The sequence below is a fragment of the Theobroma cacao genome, chromosome 1 (genome assembly GCF_053813885.1).
Source record: "Theobroma cacao isolate CCN51 chromosome 1, ASM5381388v1, whole genome shotgun sequence".
NCBI lineage: Eukaryota > Viridiplantae > Streptophyta > Magnoliopsida > Malvales > Malvaceae > Theobroma > Theobroma cacao.
The window spans coordinates 40,082,769-40,099,028 of record NC_142639.1 but is presented as its reverse complement, the minus strand read 5'-3'; the positions used below and the strand labels follow the sequence as shown (position 1 = coordinate 40,099,028).

The window sequence follows — 16,260 nt, the reverse complement described above, 5'->3', positions numbered from 1 at the left end:
ATTTTTAAAAATATATGATTAAATGTTAGGGAAGGAAACAAACAAAAAGGAATGCTGTTGTTAGCAAACAAAGTTTAAGAAAAAAAATCTTAAGAGTATGTCTTTTTTATTTATTGTTTTGTCTTCACAAACAGATACTGGTAAAAACAAAATGCAATGTTGGCAGTACGTGGGGGTGGGGGGGAGTAGTAGGGCCACGCGCGGCTGGGAAGAAGGTGGAAATCCCCAAAGCAAAGCAAAGCAAAGCGAAGCGATATGTGATTGACAAGTAAGTCTAGGCTGGTGACCAACGAGGCATGTGAGGCGTGGGTCCATTACAAATTGGACCGTTACATTAATGTCTTCATGTGACTGATTTGCTGCCCTGCGCTGGTGGTGACTCGCGCTTTGGCCATCTTGGCAAAAACGGGGAGGAATCGCGTTTAATGCTGTATTAAATAAATCCCTACTTGCTTTGCTTTTTTGCCAATGGAGTATCAATTACTTGTATTATTGGTTCAATATAATAATATTAGTACTTGATTTAGGCTTTCCGGAGGGGGAGAGATTTGGTTCCAAGCTATCCAGCTCTAGAATCTTACCTTCCACAAATTGATTCGCTGTGAAAGCATGCTTTTTGGGGTACACGTGTTGCCAAAATTAATAAAAGAATTCTACTTTTGAGATGGGTCTGACCAGATGAGCCCAATCAACTGGACAGTAAGCGAAGCCCAATTTTCCAAACCTTGAGCCCAAATCCAATAAGAAGATTCCTGCTAGGTATGGAAAGTCAAGTTTTAATCTTTTATATACACTTTTAATCTTTTTTATCAGGTAACACATATTTTAATTATTTTTACTTTAGATTGTGCACTATTTAAATAGATTAAATTAATTCAAATTCGAGTGATCACTTATATCAAATTATTTTGGATTCAAAATTTATATTACGTCGAATATTAATTACTTAATTTTCAAATTATTTCGGGTTTAAATCAACTTTATTCGATTGATTTCAGAATTCAATTTGGGTGAAGTTAATTTACGTATGATTAATTTTGATTTTGGACAGGTTGAGTCGGGTTACTGGATTCGGGTCAGATTTTCCCACCTATATTCCGGCTTCCTAGTTCCTTCAGTTAAGTTGCTATGGATGCTCAGTCGGAAGTTGACTTTTCTTCTTCCTCTCCTTCTTGTTCTTCATATTTTCCAGAGAAAGAGAACGAATGGGGGGAGAGAGTTGCAGAGAAAGTGTTTGCGCTCTATCAGTCGCTGCCAAAGAAGGGAAAGCCTCAGGGACGCGAAGTCACCGTATTGGCCGCTTTTCTCCTCTCCTCTCCCTCTCAAGGTCAATCTCTTCTTCAATTCTGTTACCCTCTCAAAACCCAATATATTGATAAATTCTGGTAATCGAACATTAAAAATTACAGTAACGTTGCTGATGATGCTGAAACACAGTCATGTAATTAACTTAAAATTCTGATTTTTTTTTTTTGAGTTCAGATTTGGTAGTGGTTGCATTAGGGACAGGAACGAAATGTATAGGGCGTTCTCGTTTGAGCCATCGTGGTGACATTGTCAATGACTCCCATGCTGAAATTATTGGTCGCAGAGCTTTGTTAAGGTTCCTTTTTCATTTTCTCCTTCTATTTTTGATGCTTCAGTTTTCTTGTTAATTTTTTTTTTACCCTAAGTAGGAAATTGTGAATTCTGTAAATTTAAGTGGTACTTGTCTTATCAGTAATCACTTTGCAATTAACTGCCATATTTTCCAAAGAAAACCACATTAGGATTTTGGAACATTTCTATAATAGAAGGAAAATTTTTGCTGTTGGATTTAGTTGTAGTTAGTCTAAAACTTGTCTGTTTTGTTTTCCTTCGTAATCCAACCAGGTTCTTCTATGTAGAGATTCAACGTATTAATGACAATTTAAATAAGCAAGGACAAAATGAAGCCAGACACTTGCAAGCTGGTGGCCTGGAAAACTCAGTTCTCGAATTGGATTTAGATGGTTCTGGTGAAATAAAATATAAACTCCAAGCAGGGTGGAAATTACATCTGTACATATCTCAGTTGCCATGTAATTCTTGATGATGTCTTTTATTGATTTTCTAATGTTGGTCATCTTGGATTTCGATTTCATAGAAAAGTTATAAGCTTTCATCTTAAGTACTTCCATTTTGACTCATTATCTCTTGATCGTGTCTGATAGGTGGAGATGCTTCGCTTAATTTGGCACCATCTTCAATTGATGAACATGGTCAGTCCATCTTTGAGCTTTCCAATGCTTCAAGCAGAAATAGTGGAAAATGTTAGCTCTTTTATTTGAGAAATAATGTGAAAATGGTATATATTGTTGAGAAATTGCCTTGTAAATATTTGGAGTGATTTTTGAAGGGATAGTTCTTAATGATAATATGTATGACTCTTGTGCCTTTGATTAGGTGTATCGTCAGTTTCTTTTCCATTGATAATCAATGTACCTGTTGAAAAGGCAGTTATCATGTTTCATAGAGATTGGACTTATTAGAAAATGTATTTTCAGGAGATGGCTCACAACTTGTTGGCTTGGTTCAGAGGAAGCCTGGTCGTGGTGATATGACTTTGTCAGTTAGCTGCTCTGACAAAATAGCTCGTTGGAATGTTGTTGGAGTTCAAGGTTCATCATTTGCTATCAAGTAATTGCAGGACAATGCATCCCTGACCTAGATACTGAACACCAATTGATCAAGTTGCCGTAGTTCATCCACTGCAAAAGCGCACTATCTTTGACTATTATATGCATAGCCTATTACTATCATTTACATGCCACAATCTTCTTTCAACTGTCATCAATTCAGAAACATGCATAAATGTGCAGCGTATTTTCTTTAATGATTTGACTGGCTTTTTGGCATTCCTGATATCATAGTGAACTACTTTGCACTGGTGTTTGATTTGTTTGATGACAAAGTTTCTTTACGTCTTGTCTTAGGGGCTCTGCTTTCCTACTTTCTTCAACCTATGTACCTCTGTTCCATTACTGTTGGAAAATCCCCTTGTACTTCTGAGGATTTTTGCTTGGAGGAACGATTGAAAAGATCCTTATATGATCGAATCATACCATTTTCAAATGAGCTTATAAAGCCTTTTGAAATTAACAAGGTTTGTGAAGTTTATAGTATCTTAAATCCTATAAAAAAACAGGAGGATTTTGACAACAACTTTTTCAATGCTGTGAGCAGCCAATATTTTATGCAGCCCCGGTACCAGCAAAGGAGTTTCAACATTCTGAGACTGCTCAAGCCACCTTAACTTGCGGGTAACTCCCATTGAATGTACCCAGTTATAGATGTAAATATTGTTTTACCCTTTCTCTTTGTATGATTTATATATTAATTTCAGGTACTCTATATGTTGGAATAAGTCTGGTTTGCATGAAGTCACTCTTGGAACTACTGGAAGAAAGCAAGGCACGTCTGCTAAAGGGGCAGTTTATCCATCTACTGAATCATCTTTGTGCAAGTAAGCTACAACTATGCTCTTGGAAGCAAACTTATTGTCATTATCCTGTTCTTATAGAAAAAATGTCCCCTCAGAAAGCGATTGTTGGAAATTTTTTTATCACTGAGGCAGGAATGCCAAATCAAATGCTCATCCAATGAGGTTTCTTATCGAGAACTCAAGGTAATAATTCTGGATACTACTTGTTGACTAATTTCATTGGATTTCATACTTGAACTGATTTGATGTGGTTTGCAAATATGAAACTAGTGTTATATGTGAGAAGCATGCTTTTTGAACCAACTTATAACTGAGGGTCTAACTTGGTTGCATGAATACCTAGTTTGCAAAGTTTCATTTATTAATAAGGAATGTGGAAGATGTGCAACGATAGCATTTTGCATAGGATTTGCTTTTGCTGTTTTCTAGTGAACTCTTATAATGGCTTTGATTATGAGTTGTAATATCAAGCTACTCATTAGCATTATTGATGCAGGTTCAAGTATAGATGAAGGGTGATAAAAGTTTGATTGGTATTGACTTAAGACTGTTCTATAGAAATCATACGTCTTACTCTATCGTAATGTTGGAATTATAAATGAGTGTATTGGTGGCCGGGATTAATGGTTACCATCTTTGCAAATTGATATGGTAAATTATCTGCAGGACAGGGCTGGAGAATATAACTCAGCTTCAAAACTTTTTAAGGGGAGACCTCCCTTTCACACTTGGCTATTGAAACCTTTAAACTTGGAGAATTTTTCAATTATCAGTAATGAGGTATACGATGTACAACTGTATATATTTGTCTTTCAGAAATGTGGATGAGTTGTCCTTTTGTTTGAAGTAGGACAAGTTGCTTCTGTTATTGACCCTAATTGCCTTTGTCAATAGGGCAATCATCCTTCCTGCAACTCATGTGGCCTTCAAGGGTGATCCATTGGTTGGTTGGTTCATGCTAATGCTATAACATGGCTGATGCTGAGTCCATAGAGTTGGGGTTGACCTTAATTTGATCCAGATTATTGGCCACATTGTCATATAGACTGAAACTTGGGAACCCTTTTTGATGTTGCTCACTGCTTATAGCAATTCTTGCCATTGAGGGCAAATTTTTAGCAATATCCCTTACTGAATTGTTATTTTTCTCGTTCAGTTCTAGATGAAGTAAACAGTCTCTAGTTGCATAAGGGAATGTGCTTTGCGCTCAGTCTTTTGGGGAAAGGCTTCTTCATGTATTGGAAATAGCAATTGCTTGGTATAAAATTCACGGATGTAGTTGTGTGCTAGCCCATGAAATGGAAAGGAGCTGAGCTCCATCCATCGACGCTGCCAAAGGATTCTAACAACCTGGCAACTCCTGTATGTATGGAGACTTGCTACTTGAAGTGGCAAAGTTTTGTTGTGGTTCTTGTGAAAATTTGTCTAGACGTGAATGATCCAAAGTCATGGAGTGCAGACTTTTGTATTGATGTGAGTGAAGACAACGGCTAAACTCCTGCTTTTCAGGGGTAGTCAAGCAGCTAGAAATGTTATTTGTTCACCGGGACGAGGAGGAAAAGAGAAGGATAAAACACACCCATTGATTCTTCACCTACTATCAGTCATGTTATCAGTGGCGCCTGTTATGCGCTAAAGACGAGCAGGAGCCATCACAAAATTGGTAGAAAGAAAATTTCGTGTTGTCGTGTTTCTTGGGGGGCCGAGCAAAACTTTATTTGTGCAAAACTAATGGGCTGTTTCACGAGATGATCACGGACATTCGATGGGTTATCCCTTGGGATACGTTTATATTCAAATTTAGAATTCAAGGAATTTGCTATACAATTAACGTGTCTGGTACTCCACATGAAAAATTTTACTTGTCAAATTTATGAATTAGGACTAGATTTGGCTAGTCATGGTAAGAATCCACGGCTCCCTGCCTGTTTTTTTGGACTTTCTTTTCTTTGATAGCAAATCCGATACTGAATTCGACTCTCATCCACGCACTTGTGGTAGTTTAGTTTAGTGGGTTGCATACATTTTCAACCCTATGAATGATGACATGGGCTTACCTGGTGAACCTCAAAGTCTATGTGAGTTGTGACCTTCCAAACAGCCAAGAGCTTCCTTTTCAGTATTACGTTAACCGTTGTTTCATTTCGACCAAGACCAAATTAATGTTGTAAATATGGAACTCCTATGAATATCTAGTGGGAGGTAGATCTGGGTACCTGAAAACGAAGTCAACTTTGTTAGGTAACAGGCACGGAGAAAAAACAAAAGAGAAATTAGTGGCATAGAGAATGGATTTACAAGGTTTTTTCGTTCTTTTTGAGCTTGTCACCATCCTTTGTTTGCTTGTGATTGCATCGATGGTGTTATGGGCCATTGACCAAAATTATTGGCAACGAAATGAAACTTTAGAAACCGATTAGTGAATTTTTACATGATTAATAAGTAACAGAACTCAATGTTAGTCGAATTTTGACTTTAAGTAGTGACACTCGATAGAAATCAAGGGGTAAAACATTTCACCCAAAGATATGAACATTGCAATCCCAAAGAGCACTGTGCTTTGAAAGAAGACTCTTGGAGGCTGAGTAGTGGGTTTGGTGCTAGAAAGATACCATTGAATTACTAGCCGACGAATTAGCTTAAGCTCTCATGTGATTTGAACTGTGAATCTGACTGGAGAGATCCTTTGCTTAAGGAAACTCTCTATTATTATAATCCATTTATCTTATTTTCAATTGGAAATCAATATACATATATAATATCATATAAAAAGAGCTACAGAGAATCGATAATCGAGAGAGCTCCTCCTGTCTTCCGTATGAAGATTTGCGTATGCTTCTAGGGAGCAAATTACGGATTAAGGGTGCGAAAACGTAAATCAGTCTCTAGAGACAAGAAAAATATTACTAACCAAATACGTTATCCCTTTTTCTCCCTACCTATCCCATCAGCTTAATTTTTTAACTTGCAATGGATATTCAGAAAAAGTTAGAATCCGGGGTTCGCACATGTTTATACGCACCGACTCTTCTACTTGTTTTCCTTCCATGGAAAGTCTCCTCTCCCCTCATTTTTCCTGTCCCTGTCTGCTTTTCTTTTAATGCCTTTCTCTTTTACTTCGTAAAAAGAACGTTTGCCTTCGTAATAAGAGCGTTCAAGACTTTCCTAGGAAGGATGATTAAAAAGGTCAGCATATTTGTATGCTAGTACTATAAACCAAATGTGGGTATAAAGAATATAATCAAATTTTGCCAGGACCATGGAGTATTGAATCTAGATGTCATGGAAATTGAATTTGGCCTAAAAGAAACCGGGGATGCCTGGGAAATAGTTTGCCCCGAGGCTATATTAATAAAATTTTTAGTCATAAAAGCTTCATTTTGACCATATAGATAGCAGTGTTAAGTATAAAAAGAGTCCTTTTTTTTATTCTTTTTTAGCACATTGGACTACCCATACATGTAGCTGAGATGAGGGCCCTGGAGAGAAGGAAAGCGGACATACTGAAGGTTCAATCGTAGAGCTAACAAAGGATGTCCTGGTTCTAGCTTGGGTCATGCTCAAGTGTCTCTGAACTTAGCTATGTTAGGTATAAAGAAGAAGTACTACGTTAAAGAAGAACTGAGTGATGAGAAGGCTTCGATGTCTGGAAGAATGAAAAGGAGTAATGAGAATCATCAGAGCAGCTTCTGTGTTAGGTCAGAGCTACACAAACCTTTTACAGGAACGCCTTGGCGGCCCGTGAAGAAGAAAGCTGCAGCTTCTACCGTGATCGCCGTGTTCCTCTTCGTTATTGGTGTGCTAGTTTGCGTTGGTTGGATTGATGCTGTAAGTTACGCAGAATCCTTGTAAGGATCCGTCCACCAATATTTAGATATATATGCTTATGTAAATCGTGGTGTTCTAAAACCCCACTAACCCATGCAAAGCACCACGGCGTATACTGCCTCTTGCCTGGAGAAAAGCAAATGATTCGGTTTACTAAGTCTAGTTGTTTTTCTCTTTTCTGTTTAGTCCATCTTTTCAGGTGTTTCTTCTTGTCAACATTTAATTCTCGGTTCCAATTCCACAAACGCAAGAAACAAGCCGGAGTTCCCACTCAAATGCTCGACAGGAAACCGGACACAAACGTGTCCAAGGGACTATCCTACCACACACAATCCAACCAATCCTGGCCCTTCATCAAAAATTACATGCCCATCATTCTTCCGATGGATCCACGAAGATGTACGGCCATGGAAGGAGACAGGAATCAGCAGAGACATGATCGAGCGGGCACGCAGGACAGCACATTTCAGGCTGGTGATTGTGAAGGGGAGAGCGTACGTAGAGAAATATAGGAAGTCAATACAGACCAGAGATATGTTCACCTTGTGGGGAATATTACAGCTTCTAAGGAAGTACCCTGGAAGATTGCCAGACCTGGAGCTGATGTTTGATTGTGATGATCGCCCTGTTGTTCGGTCGAATGATTTTCAGGGTCCTAATGCTCGCCCACCGCCATTGTTTCGGTATTGTGCGGATGAATTGAGCCTGGACATTGTATTCCCGGATTGGTCCTTTTGGGGCTGGTAATGGAGTGCTGAAAGTGGGCCAACAATGATATAATGCCCAATGTTTTTGATAGAATCATGCCAGTCTATGTATTACTGATAATGGGCTTTGCTTTTGTTATCTCAGGGCTGAGACCAATATAAGGCCTTGGAGAAATGTTTTGGAGGAGATAAAGAAAGGCAACCGGAGGACGGAATGGAAGGACAGGGTGCCTTATGCTTATTGGAGAGGAAACCCCACCGTGGCTCCTACCAGGAAGGACCTCATGAAGTGCAATGTTACCGACACAGATAACTGGAATACCCTCCTTTACATTCAGGTAAACTTTGCCATTTCTTCATTTACATGAGTTCAATCATTTTTGTGGCCTTAATTGATTGGAGACATAGATTTTTTAGGATTTCTTCATCTCCAATCGTGCATATAGCAATACAAGATGAACTGTTAAAGTTTTTAATTATGTTTATTTTAGGATTGGACCAAGGAATCTAAACATGGGTACAAACAATCAAATCTAGAGGACCAGTGCACCCACAGGTAGTCATCAAGTAGTTGCAGTAGTTTCATAGCATAGCCATCTTCTTTTTAGCTATCCCATTTCATGATTTGATGCTGCCCTTAATTACATTTAATCCTTCTCACTAAAAGATTGGTTATTGTATACATTACTACAGATATAAGATATATACAGAAGGATGGGCCTGGTCCGTGAGTGAAAAATATATTCTGGCATGTGATTCGATGACCTTGTACATAAGGTCTCGTTTCTATGATTTCTTCATCAGGGGCATGATGCCATTGCAGCACTACTGGCCCATTAGAGAAAACAGCAAGTGCACATCTCTCAAGTTTGCGGTGGAATGGGGTAACGTTCACCCTGACAAGGTTTGTACTATACTCGACTTTGCAACTTCATGGCATTTTTCTTCCTCTCTCTTCTTAATCAAAGCCCGTGGAAATGTGACTTTCTGATCTGTTAATCCACCAGGCACAGGCCATTGGAGAGGCTGCCGGCAACTTCATACAAGAGGATCTAAAGATGAATAATGTATATGATTACATGTTTCATTTATTAAGTGAATACGCCAAGCTCTTGAAATTTAAACCCGAAATTCCTCCGGGCGCTGTCGAGCTCTGTTCGGAAACAATGGCATGTCCTGCAAGTGGCACGTGGAAGGACTTCATGGTAGAATCCATGGTGATGTCTCCTAGTGATACAATTCCATGCGCAATGCCTCCACCTTATGAACCCCAAGAGCTGCGAGAATTCCTTGAAAGAAAAGCTAATTCAACGAGGCAAGTGGAGATGTGGGAAAACGATTATTGGCGTAGTATAGATAAAAAGCAATAAAGCCAAAACTTGTACCTTTTCGTACTTAAAACAAGCAAACATCCTCTGTAGACAAATTTATGTCAACTTTACTAAATGATCCAAACAAAATTCAATGTCTCATAGTTTTTTCTTTTTACGCGTTTTCATTAATAAAGAATTCAAACATTTGTAATAACACTATTTATAAATAATAATTTCTTTTTCTCATACTAAAAAAAATAAATTTCCAAATTTTACTTACATTTTATATGAACCTCACTTACATATTATGATGTTATTATTATTTTTTAAAAAAATTTAATAAGATGTGCAACGTTCATATTATTTATTTTTTAAAAAACGTTTAACATGACATACACCGTCAAATATTTAGCTGTAATTTTTATCATATTCTATCAATGAAATTATTTTTGTTTTTCACTCTTTGCAGAGAATAGAAGCCCCCAAAGCAAAACTTCAATAAATTAATGGTCAATGAGCAATAACGAATTAGCTTAAGGCATTAAGTTTTTTCTTTTCTTGTTCTGAACTCTTGAAATAATTTAGTGACCCTAAACTATATTCCAAATTTCCAATTATAAGAAACAAGAAAATTCATATGGTGCCTGGCCAAACTAAAATTGACTAATGGTATTGGTTGTAGCCTGGCCAGACAGGTTTATTCTAGTAATCCGAGAAAAGGATAAAATCCAATGACTTTTCCTGTGTTATAAAATCTCTGTCGAATCAATCTTTGTCTTGACTATACACAGTAAGCCATCAAATTCATTCTTTTACTCAACAAAACTGATTGGTTTGAGTCGATATCAATTGCCTAGTTAATCACATTATTAATTTGTTTTAAATTACCTAAAAAATAAGAAGCTCACATTTTTCCTGCTACGTAACGCACGTGTTGTCTTACTGAACACAAATTAGCTTCAATAACTTTCCTTCCCACAAATCGAAACACTTTCCTTCTTCCCACATTGGTTGCGGCATTTCCATCAGGTGATCAGCTTTCGTTCCATCTGCAGGAAAGCAGCACCGCAACTTCTGCCTAAAATAAAGGTATGCTCCTTTGTGTGTTTCCATGATTAAGTTTTTTTTTTATATATATATTTTTATGTTATTATTATTACATAACAAGATCACACGTTTATTTCTTTTATATTTAAATGAGTCATGTAATGCGTTTATTATCATATATATATCATGCTAAACTGCTTTTACAATCTCTTGAAAGATTAAGTATTTGATATTATACTTCAAAAAGATATAGTTTGAAGTAATTGTGTTAGTCGCATGAATGATAAATTTCTTTCAATTTATTTGAACAACTTTATTTTGCAGTTAAAATATATGAATTTTACAGAAACATTTAATTCCATGATCTGTTTTAGTTAAAGTTATTATTGGTTTTTGCTATGGACCCCAATAAAAAATTGCCACTCTTCTTCCTTGTTCATTTCTTTAACTAGATCCTTTGATTTGATTAGTCTTAGTACTTCAGTTCACCAATAGATCAATAGAATAGTACCAAGCAATAAATTAAAATAAATAATTTAGGCAAAGTATCCAAGTCAAACAATTAAAATATCTCTAAAATTGAAGCAGTACACGCAATTCCAAATTCAATTTAGTTAATATGTTATCTTTTTGACAGCAAATTTATGGTATTTGAGTCTGCAACTGCAAACGCATGCATTTCTTGCATCTTATCTTGTTTAGATTATTCGTTAAGATTAAACATAGAAGGCAATTGGTTCTAAGAAAGCCCTCACATAAAATATTTCAAGGTTTTACGTCCATATTAACTTTAAATCTGTATCTTACATTCTTTATTTTGCCCCATGTTTTTTCTATATATATTAGGCCACCCAAACATTGACTTTTGAATCAAAGCTTTGAATCGTAGCACTACCAGGGAGTATTCTCAAATCTTTGAAGGTTGTGCCTTTTGAGCTTGTCAGCTGCATATTTTCTATGGGCAACGATGTTAAAGTTTTTCAAGGCTTTTGGCGTCATGGTGATCAAGTCTGTGGTTGCTTTTCCAAGATTGGTTTTGGACGGATCAAGAGACTGGTTTCCACAACTGCTTGCATAATCTTCTTCTTCTTCCTCCTCACTGCTGCCTTGGTTCCTTGGATACATGTGGTAAGTTTCTCCTGAATTCTGCTTACTCCCTACCATTATTTTCCTTCTCTTTCCGGTCAACTAATGCTAGTATACTTTTTAATAAGTAAAATTTGGGAAAGCTGAGCTTCCAAAAACTATATCTAAGAGTGAATAATACACATACTTATAATTGAATTAAATGATCAGATGTAACTGATGCTTGTATTTAGGTATTATAAAATAAACTACTTTTAAAATTTATAAAGTAAAATTCAAATTTGACTCTAAAAATAGAAAATACTTGTATTTATTATTAAAATAAATGATTAGATGCAACTAATATATATTGGTAATATTGGAATTTAGATATGATAAAATAAAGTATTTTAAAAAATTATAAGTTCAAAACGTGATAAATAAATTGTACATTAAGAATAAAAACACTATTTACATCCCCTAATTTTCACTTTGAAATGAATCATCTTCATCGAAATGGCACCTTAGGTGCTCAGATTTTTTTTCATCAAATTTGAAAGGGCAGCTGCTATTATGTTTGGCAAACAAGAAGTGGAAAACATGGATGCCCCTAGACATTCTTCATATAATGCATGCAGATACTACCTCAATTGATAATCCATGCCGGCACTATTTACATATTGTTTAGACGATAAACCCTAGAAGAATGAAATTAGTACTGAAGTATATACAACAAAGGCATTAGATTTCTATATATCAAGTTCTGTTACTAGAAGATTAAAGCAACAACTTAACTTTTGTTTTGTCTACCTTTTTCTCAGCCTATTATACAGGGCAACCCATTTCCCCAGATGATTTTTTCCTCACGAAGTAGTATTAAAAAACACCATTCAAGAACTGAATACCCTCTAAACTGCTCTGATTCAGGTTTGCAACAAAAATGCCCAAACAATTATCCTTTGGTATTTGAGCCTGATAAATTGTCAACAGAAACTTGTCCGGACTACTTTCGGTGGATCCACCATGATTTACAACCCTGGAAGAATTCAGGAATTACAAAAGACATGATTGAAAGAGGGAAACTGAGTGCAGAGCTTAGACTTGTGATTGTCAAGGGTGAGCTTTATATGGAGAAGTCTGGCCACCCTTTCCAAACCAGAGATTTATTTACGATATGGGGCATTTTGCAGCTTCTAAGGTTTTACCCTGGAAAGCTACCAGATTTAGACCTTTTGTTCTATACTGGAGACTCGACGAAGATCAAGAAAAGGGACTATCAAGGACCTAATGCTAAATCACCACCGCCTCTGTTTCATTATTGTGGAGAGGAGAAAGCACTCGACATTGTGTTCCCTGACTGGACCTTCTGGGGATGGTAAATTCTGGTACATATTACCACAACAAATTGGTCATGAAAAAAAAAAAGGAAAAGAAAAACTACCAAATTTTTATTTCAATTAACCAACTACCCTTTTTTACTTTGTTTTGCTCTGACAGGGCTGAGGTTAGTATAATGCCATGGGAGCAGATGCTGAGTGCAATAAAGAATGGCAGCAAGAGGACCAAGTGGGAAGATAGGGTACCTTATGCCTATTGGAAGGGTAACCCAAATGTTTCTAAACAAAGGAAAGACCTTTTGAAATGCAATCTCTCGGATAAATATGACTGGAATACTCATCTTTATATCCAAGTAATTACTTAAAATTGTGTATCTTTTTGGCACTTTAAGTCTTTGATGGGCTTTTATAAATTGATTGAAGTCATGAGAAAATTACAAAATCTAGACATAATTAATTAACAATTTTCTTCTTTAAAATTTTTTTTCAGAATTGGACTAAAGAAAATGAAGAAGGGTTCAAACATTCCAAATTGGAAGATCAATGCACCCATAGGTATATCTAAAACCTTTTGTTTCTCATTCTTATTAAAGGTTGTTTCTTTGTCTCCTGTATTATAAATTTTCAGTTCTAAAATACTCAACACTTTTTTTCTTTGATACTAATAAGATTTTAATTTTGTTATGGTACAATCTGCACATAGATATAAAATTTATGTAGAAGGAGTAACATGGTCTGTAAGTGAGAAATACATTCTAGCATGTGATAGTATGACCTTGATGATAAAGCCTGGATACTATGATTTCTTCTCGAGAAACTTGGTGCCAATGCAGCATTACTGGCCCATCCGCAGCACAAGCAAATGCAAAGATCTTAAGTTTGCAGTGGAATGGGGCAATAATCACACTGACAAGGTATGTATATATACATATATTCTCAACAAATGGAACATGGATTGGAATGGATTTGCATTCCAAATATTTTTTTGCTTGAAAGTTGTCTGCTTTTTTATATCAGTCACAGCTCTTTTATCTCACAAGAAGATACGCTTCACTTTTACAGGCACAGGCTATTGGGAAGGCAGGAAGCAAATTAATTGAAGAGTTTCTGACAATGAGAAATATATATGATTACATGTTTCATTTGTTGAACGAATATGCCAAGCTCTTGAAATTTAAACCAACAATACCTTTAAAAGCCAAAAGGGTCTGCTCGAAAACCACAGCATGCTCGAGGGAAGGTGTGTGGAGGGAGTACATGGAGCAGTCCATGGTGAAGTCCCCTAGCGATAAACTTCCATGCGCATTGCCTCCCCCATATGAACCTCAAGCTCTTCAAGCTTTTCTCGACAAAAAAGAGAAAACAATTAGGCAAGTGGAGGCATGGCAAGCTGAATATTGGAATATTGGAAGGAACTAAATGATAAGAAGCAATAGAGATCTCTCTTTTTGTTTCATTCACGGTCATTGTTACCAAATAAAAAATTTATTGCCATAGCCTATGATTGAAAATATCACATGGAAATTTTGTCCAAATTAATTAAATACTAGACGGATTCCTAAACAGTCACAGATTATTTTCAAAAATAATGATATTTCCTTATTTTAACAAAAATAAAAAGATAATCTGAGTAATATTAACTTTTAGAATAAAATAAAAAATCTTGCGTAATAATAATTTAGGAGATATATGTAATCATGGCAAAAACAAATAAAACAGGGGAGGCGGGGGGAAGTTCTCCTACCATTATATATTATCAGTAAGGCTGGGGACTCCTTGAGATACAAAGAAAGTTAAAAACAGGGGAATAGCTTTCACAGTAAGACAATAGATTGTAAAGTAAAATGCTTTGAATGGAAGTAGTCATATCATATATGGGATTAGAGAGCTTGTCCTTATTAATTTGACAATGTCCAAGCTCATCTCACTTGGATTTGTTGCTTGCAAGTTGCAACTCAACTTGAATGCCATCCAACTGTCTATTGAATTTGTCCTTAGAGCTTGCATAAAGCATCTTACTCCTTATCTTTGATGTGTCAAGTGACCTATACCACAAACAACATTGCAATTAGTTTTTTTTTTTTTTTGAAGTTTCACTATGTATTAAAAACAAAGGGAATCGTTCACCTCTGGGAGTAGAAGATAGAACCCACATTACAAAAAAGAAAAAAGAAGAATATAGTTGATGGTTCGCAGAAATTTTAAAAAAAAAATCTATAAGAACTTAGAACATATGAGTAAATAGAATAGAAATGAAAAAAATAAACAAATATAAATAATAATATAAATAGAAAGAAGAAGACAAAAGAAAACTTTACCTTCTCTTAATTTCACATAATGGTAGTGAGTGATCTTTGTCCTTTATTGTCCAAGCTGACAAACTCGTAAATCTCCCATGAAGAATAAAGTGTGTTTCGATGGTGAGTTACTGAAAAGAGAGTAAAGTAAAAATGAAAGGACAAAAGAGAAGAGAAGAGATAAAGAACAAGAGAGAAAGAGGTGTAGGGAAACTTAAAAGTTAAAGAAGGTAAAGTTGAGTGAGGCTTATGGGGTCAGATTTTTATTCTTTGTTTGTATTATTAAAGAAATTATTTTGAAAGGGCCATTAAGAGAAAAAAAATATAATATATAAAAAATTTTAAAAATTATACCCCCAAAATTATACAACCATCCATCCCTATCCACCATACTTGAGTGTTTTATCCCAATTGCTTCTAGAAACATGATTTTGGTATGGCCATTCTCAACCCTCATTATCCCTAATTCTGGCCTCCTTAGGGCATCCTTTGGTTGCTCCATCAACATTGAATTTCATCTCCCCCGATGCTAGTTTGATCCATCCTTCAACCTTTTTGTTCTTTTGAATTTTTGTCAGTTTTGCACACAATGAAGGACTCCAATGTGTCAAGTACCACATTGTACTCGTGAGACTATTTTGCTTTGGCCCATGTGGCAACCCTTAACTTGCTAAGCTTAAAAACCTAGTTTGCATCACACACTAAACCTCTAAAAACCACTTCGTTCCTATGAAGCCACACTAACCATGAAATGGCATAAAAGGCCATTCTCCAAATTTGTCTTTCTTTTATTTTAAAGTTGATGCATTCCATAAGTATAGAAGATTTACCAAATTATTTGAAATCACCATACATGCTCCCCATTCTCCACTCCACTTCATTCAGACCTTCCACACTTCAACCCAATGAAGAAATAAGTGCGTTGTTGTCTTTTACTCCCTGTGACATTGAGCTCAGACTGTTAATTTGTTGTTGATTAATCCTCTTTGAGCTTATTCATGTTTTGCAGCCACCTTTTCATGTAATATTTGCTAGAAAAAGACCTCAATTTAATAAGGTACAAGGTTAGTCCAAAATTTTTTCCAAACTCTTTCATTATTGCCATCATTAATAAGCCCTTGCTTATAAAAAAAAATTTACAATATACTTCCCTAATGTCTAGCCTTTCCAAGTGATTGTATCTCTAATTTTCTACTCAAATGG

The 16,260-nt window shown here is 36.0% G+C and overlaps 2 protein-coding genes and 1 pseudogene across 5 annotated transcripts; all 3 read left to right on the top strand.

The window, feature by feature from the left end:
- Nucleotides 1–856: 856 nt before the first annotated feature.
- LOC18614170 (denosine deaminases acting on tRNA) lies at nucleotides 857–4,883 on the top strand. Of its 3 annotated transcripts, none has more exons than XR_016024249.1 (11): nucleotides 857–1,327; nucleotides 1,483–1,603; nucleotides 1,873–2,060; nucleotides 2,193–2,240; nucleotides 2,526–2,639; nucleotides 2,955–3,124; nucleotides 3,205–3,281; nucleotides 3,365–3,484; nucleotides 3,559–3,646; nucleotides 4,135–4,243; nucleotides 4,358–4,883. XR_016024249.1 is itself a non-coding variant. In XM_007051789.3 (11 exons), exons 1-11 carry the CDS (start codon nucleotides 1,129–1,131, stop codon nucleotides 4,397–4,399), a joined length of 1,281 nt encoding a protein of 426 aa, XP_007051851.3. In that variant the 5' UTR covers nucleotides 860–1,128; the 3' UTR covers nucleotides 4,400–4,883. The 3 variants fall into 3 exon arrangements, 2 of the variants coding, with proteins under 2 accessions (XP_088659193.1, XP_007051851.3); XM_007051789.3 differs by having other exon boundaries at nucleotides 860–1,327; nucleotides 4,130–4,243; XM_088803067.1 differs by lacking the exons at nucleotides 4,135–4,243; nucleotides 4,358–4,883 and adding an exon at nucleotides 3,960–4,117.
- A 1,797-nt stretch (nucleotides 4,884–6,680) lies between these two features.
- On the top strand, nucleotides 6,681–9,467 carry LOC18614169 (uncharacterized). The gene is made up of 6 exons (XM_007051788.3): nucleotides 6,681–7,291; nucleotides 7,478–8,034; nucleotides 8,144–8,336; nucleotides 8,490–8,554; nucleotides 8,692–8,902; nucleotides 9,006–9,467. Exons 1-6 carry the CDS (start codon nucleotides 7,046–7,048, stop codon nucleotides 9,366–9,368), a joined length of 1,635 nt encoding a protein of 544 aa, XP_007051850.3. The 5' UTR covers nucleotides 6,681–7,045; the 3' UTR covers nucleotides 9,369–9,467.
- A 769-nt stretch (nucleotides 9,468–10,236) lies between these two features.
- LOC18614168 (uncharacterized) lies at nucleotides 10,237–14,304 on the top strand (annotated as a pseudogene). The gene is made up of 7 exons (XR_016024014.1): nucleotides 10,237–10,400; nucleotides 11,248–11,486; nucleotides 12,245–12,798; nucleotides 12,921–13,113; nucleotides 13,251–13,315; nucleotides 13,464–13,674; nucleotides 13,823–14,304. The product of XR_016024014.1 is annotated as an uncharacterized LOC18614168 (transcript).
- The last annotated feature ends 1,956 nt before the right edge of the window (nucleotides 14,305–16,260 follow it).

Excerpts from the sequence above, each read along its gene's own strand:
- LOC18614170 (XM_007051789.3), top strand. The coding sequence starts at position 1,129 with ATGGATGCTCAGTCGGAAGTTGACTTTTCTTCTTCCTCTCCTTCTTGT. Across the intron at positions 2,241-2,525 it reads ATCTTCAATTGATGAACATG|GAGATGGCTCACAACTTGTT; the intron begins GTCAGTCCATCT and ends ATGTATTTTCAG. Across the intron at positions 2,640-2,954 it reads GAATGTTGTTGGAGTTCAAG|GGGCTCTGCTTTCCTACTTT; the intron begins GTTCATCATTTG and ends GTCTTGTCTTAG.
- LOC18614169 (XM_007051788.3), top strand. The coding sequence starts at position 7,046 with ATGTTAGGTATAAAGAAGAAGTACTACGTTAAAGAAGAACTGAGTGAT. Across the intron at positions 7,292-7,477 it reads GCGTTGGTTGGATTGATGCT|TCCATCTTTTCAGGTGTTTC; the intron begins GTAAGTTACGCA and ends TTTTCTGTTTAG. Across the intron at positions 8,555-8,691 it reads GAGGACCAGTGCACCCACAG|ATATAAGATATATACAGAAG; the intron begins GTAGTCATCAAG and ends ACATTACTACAG.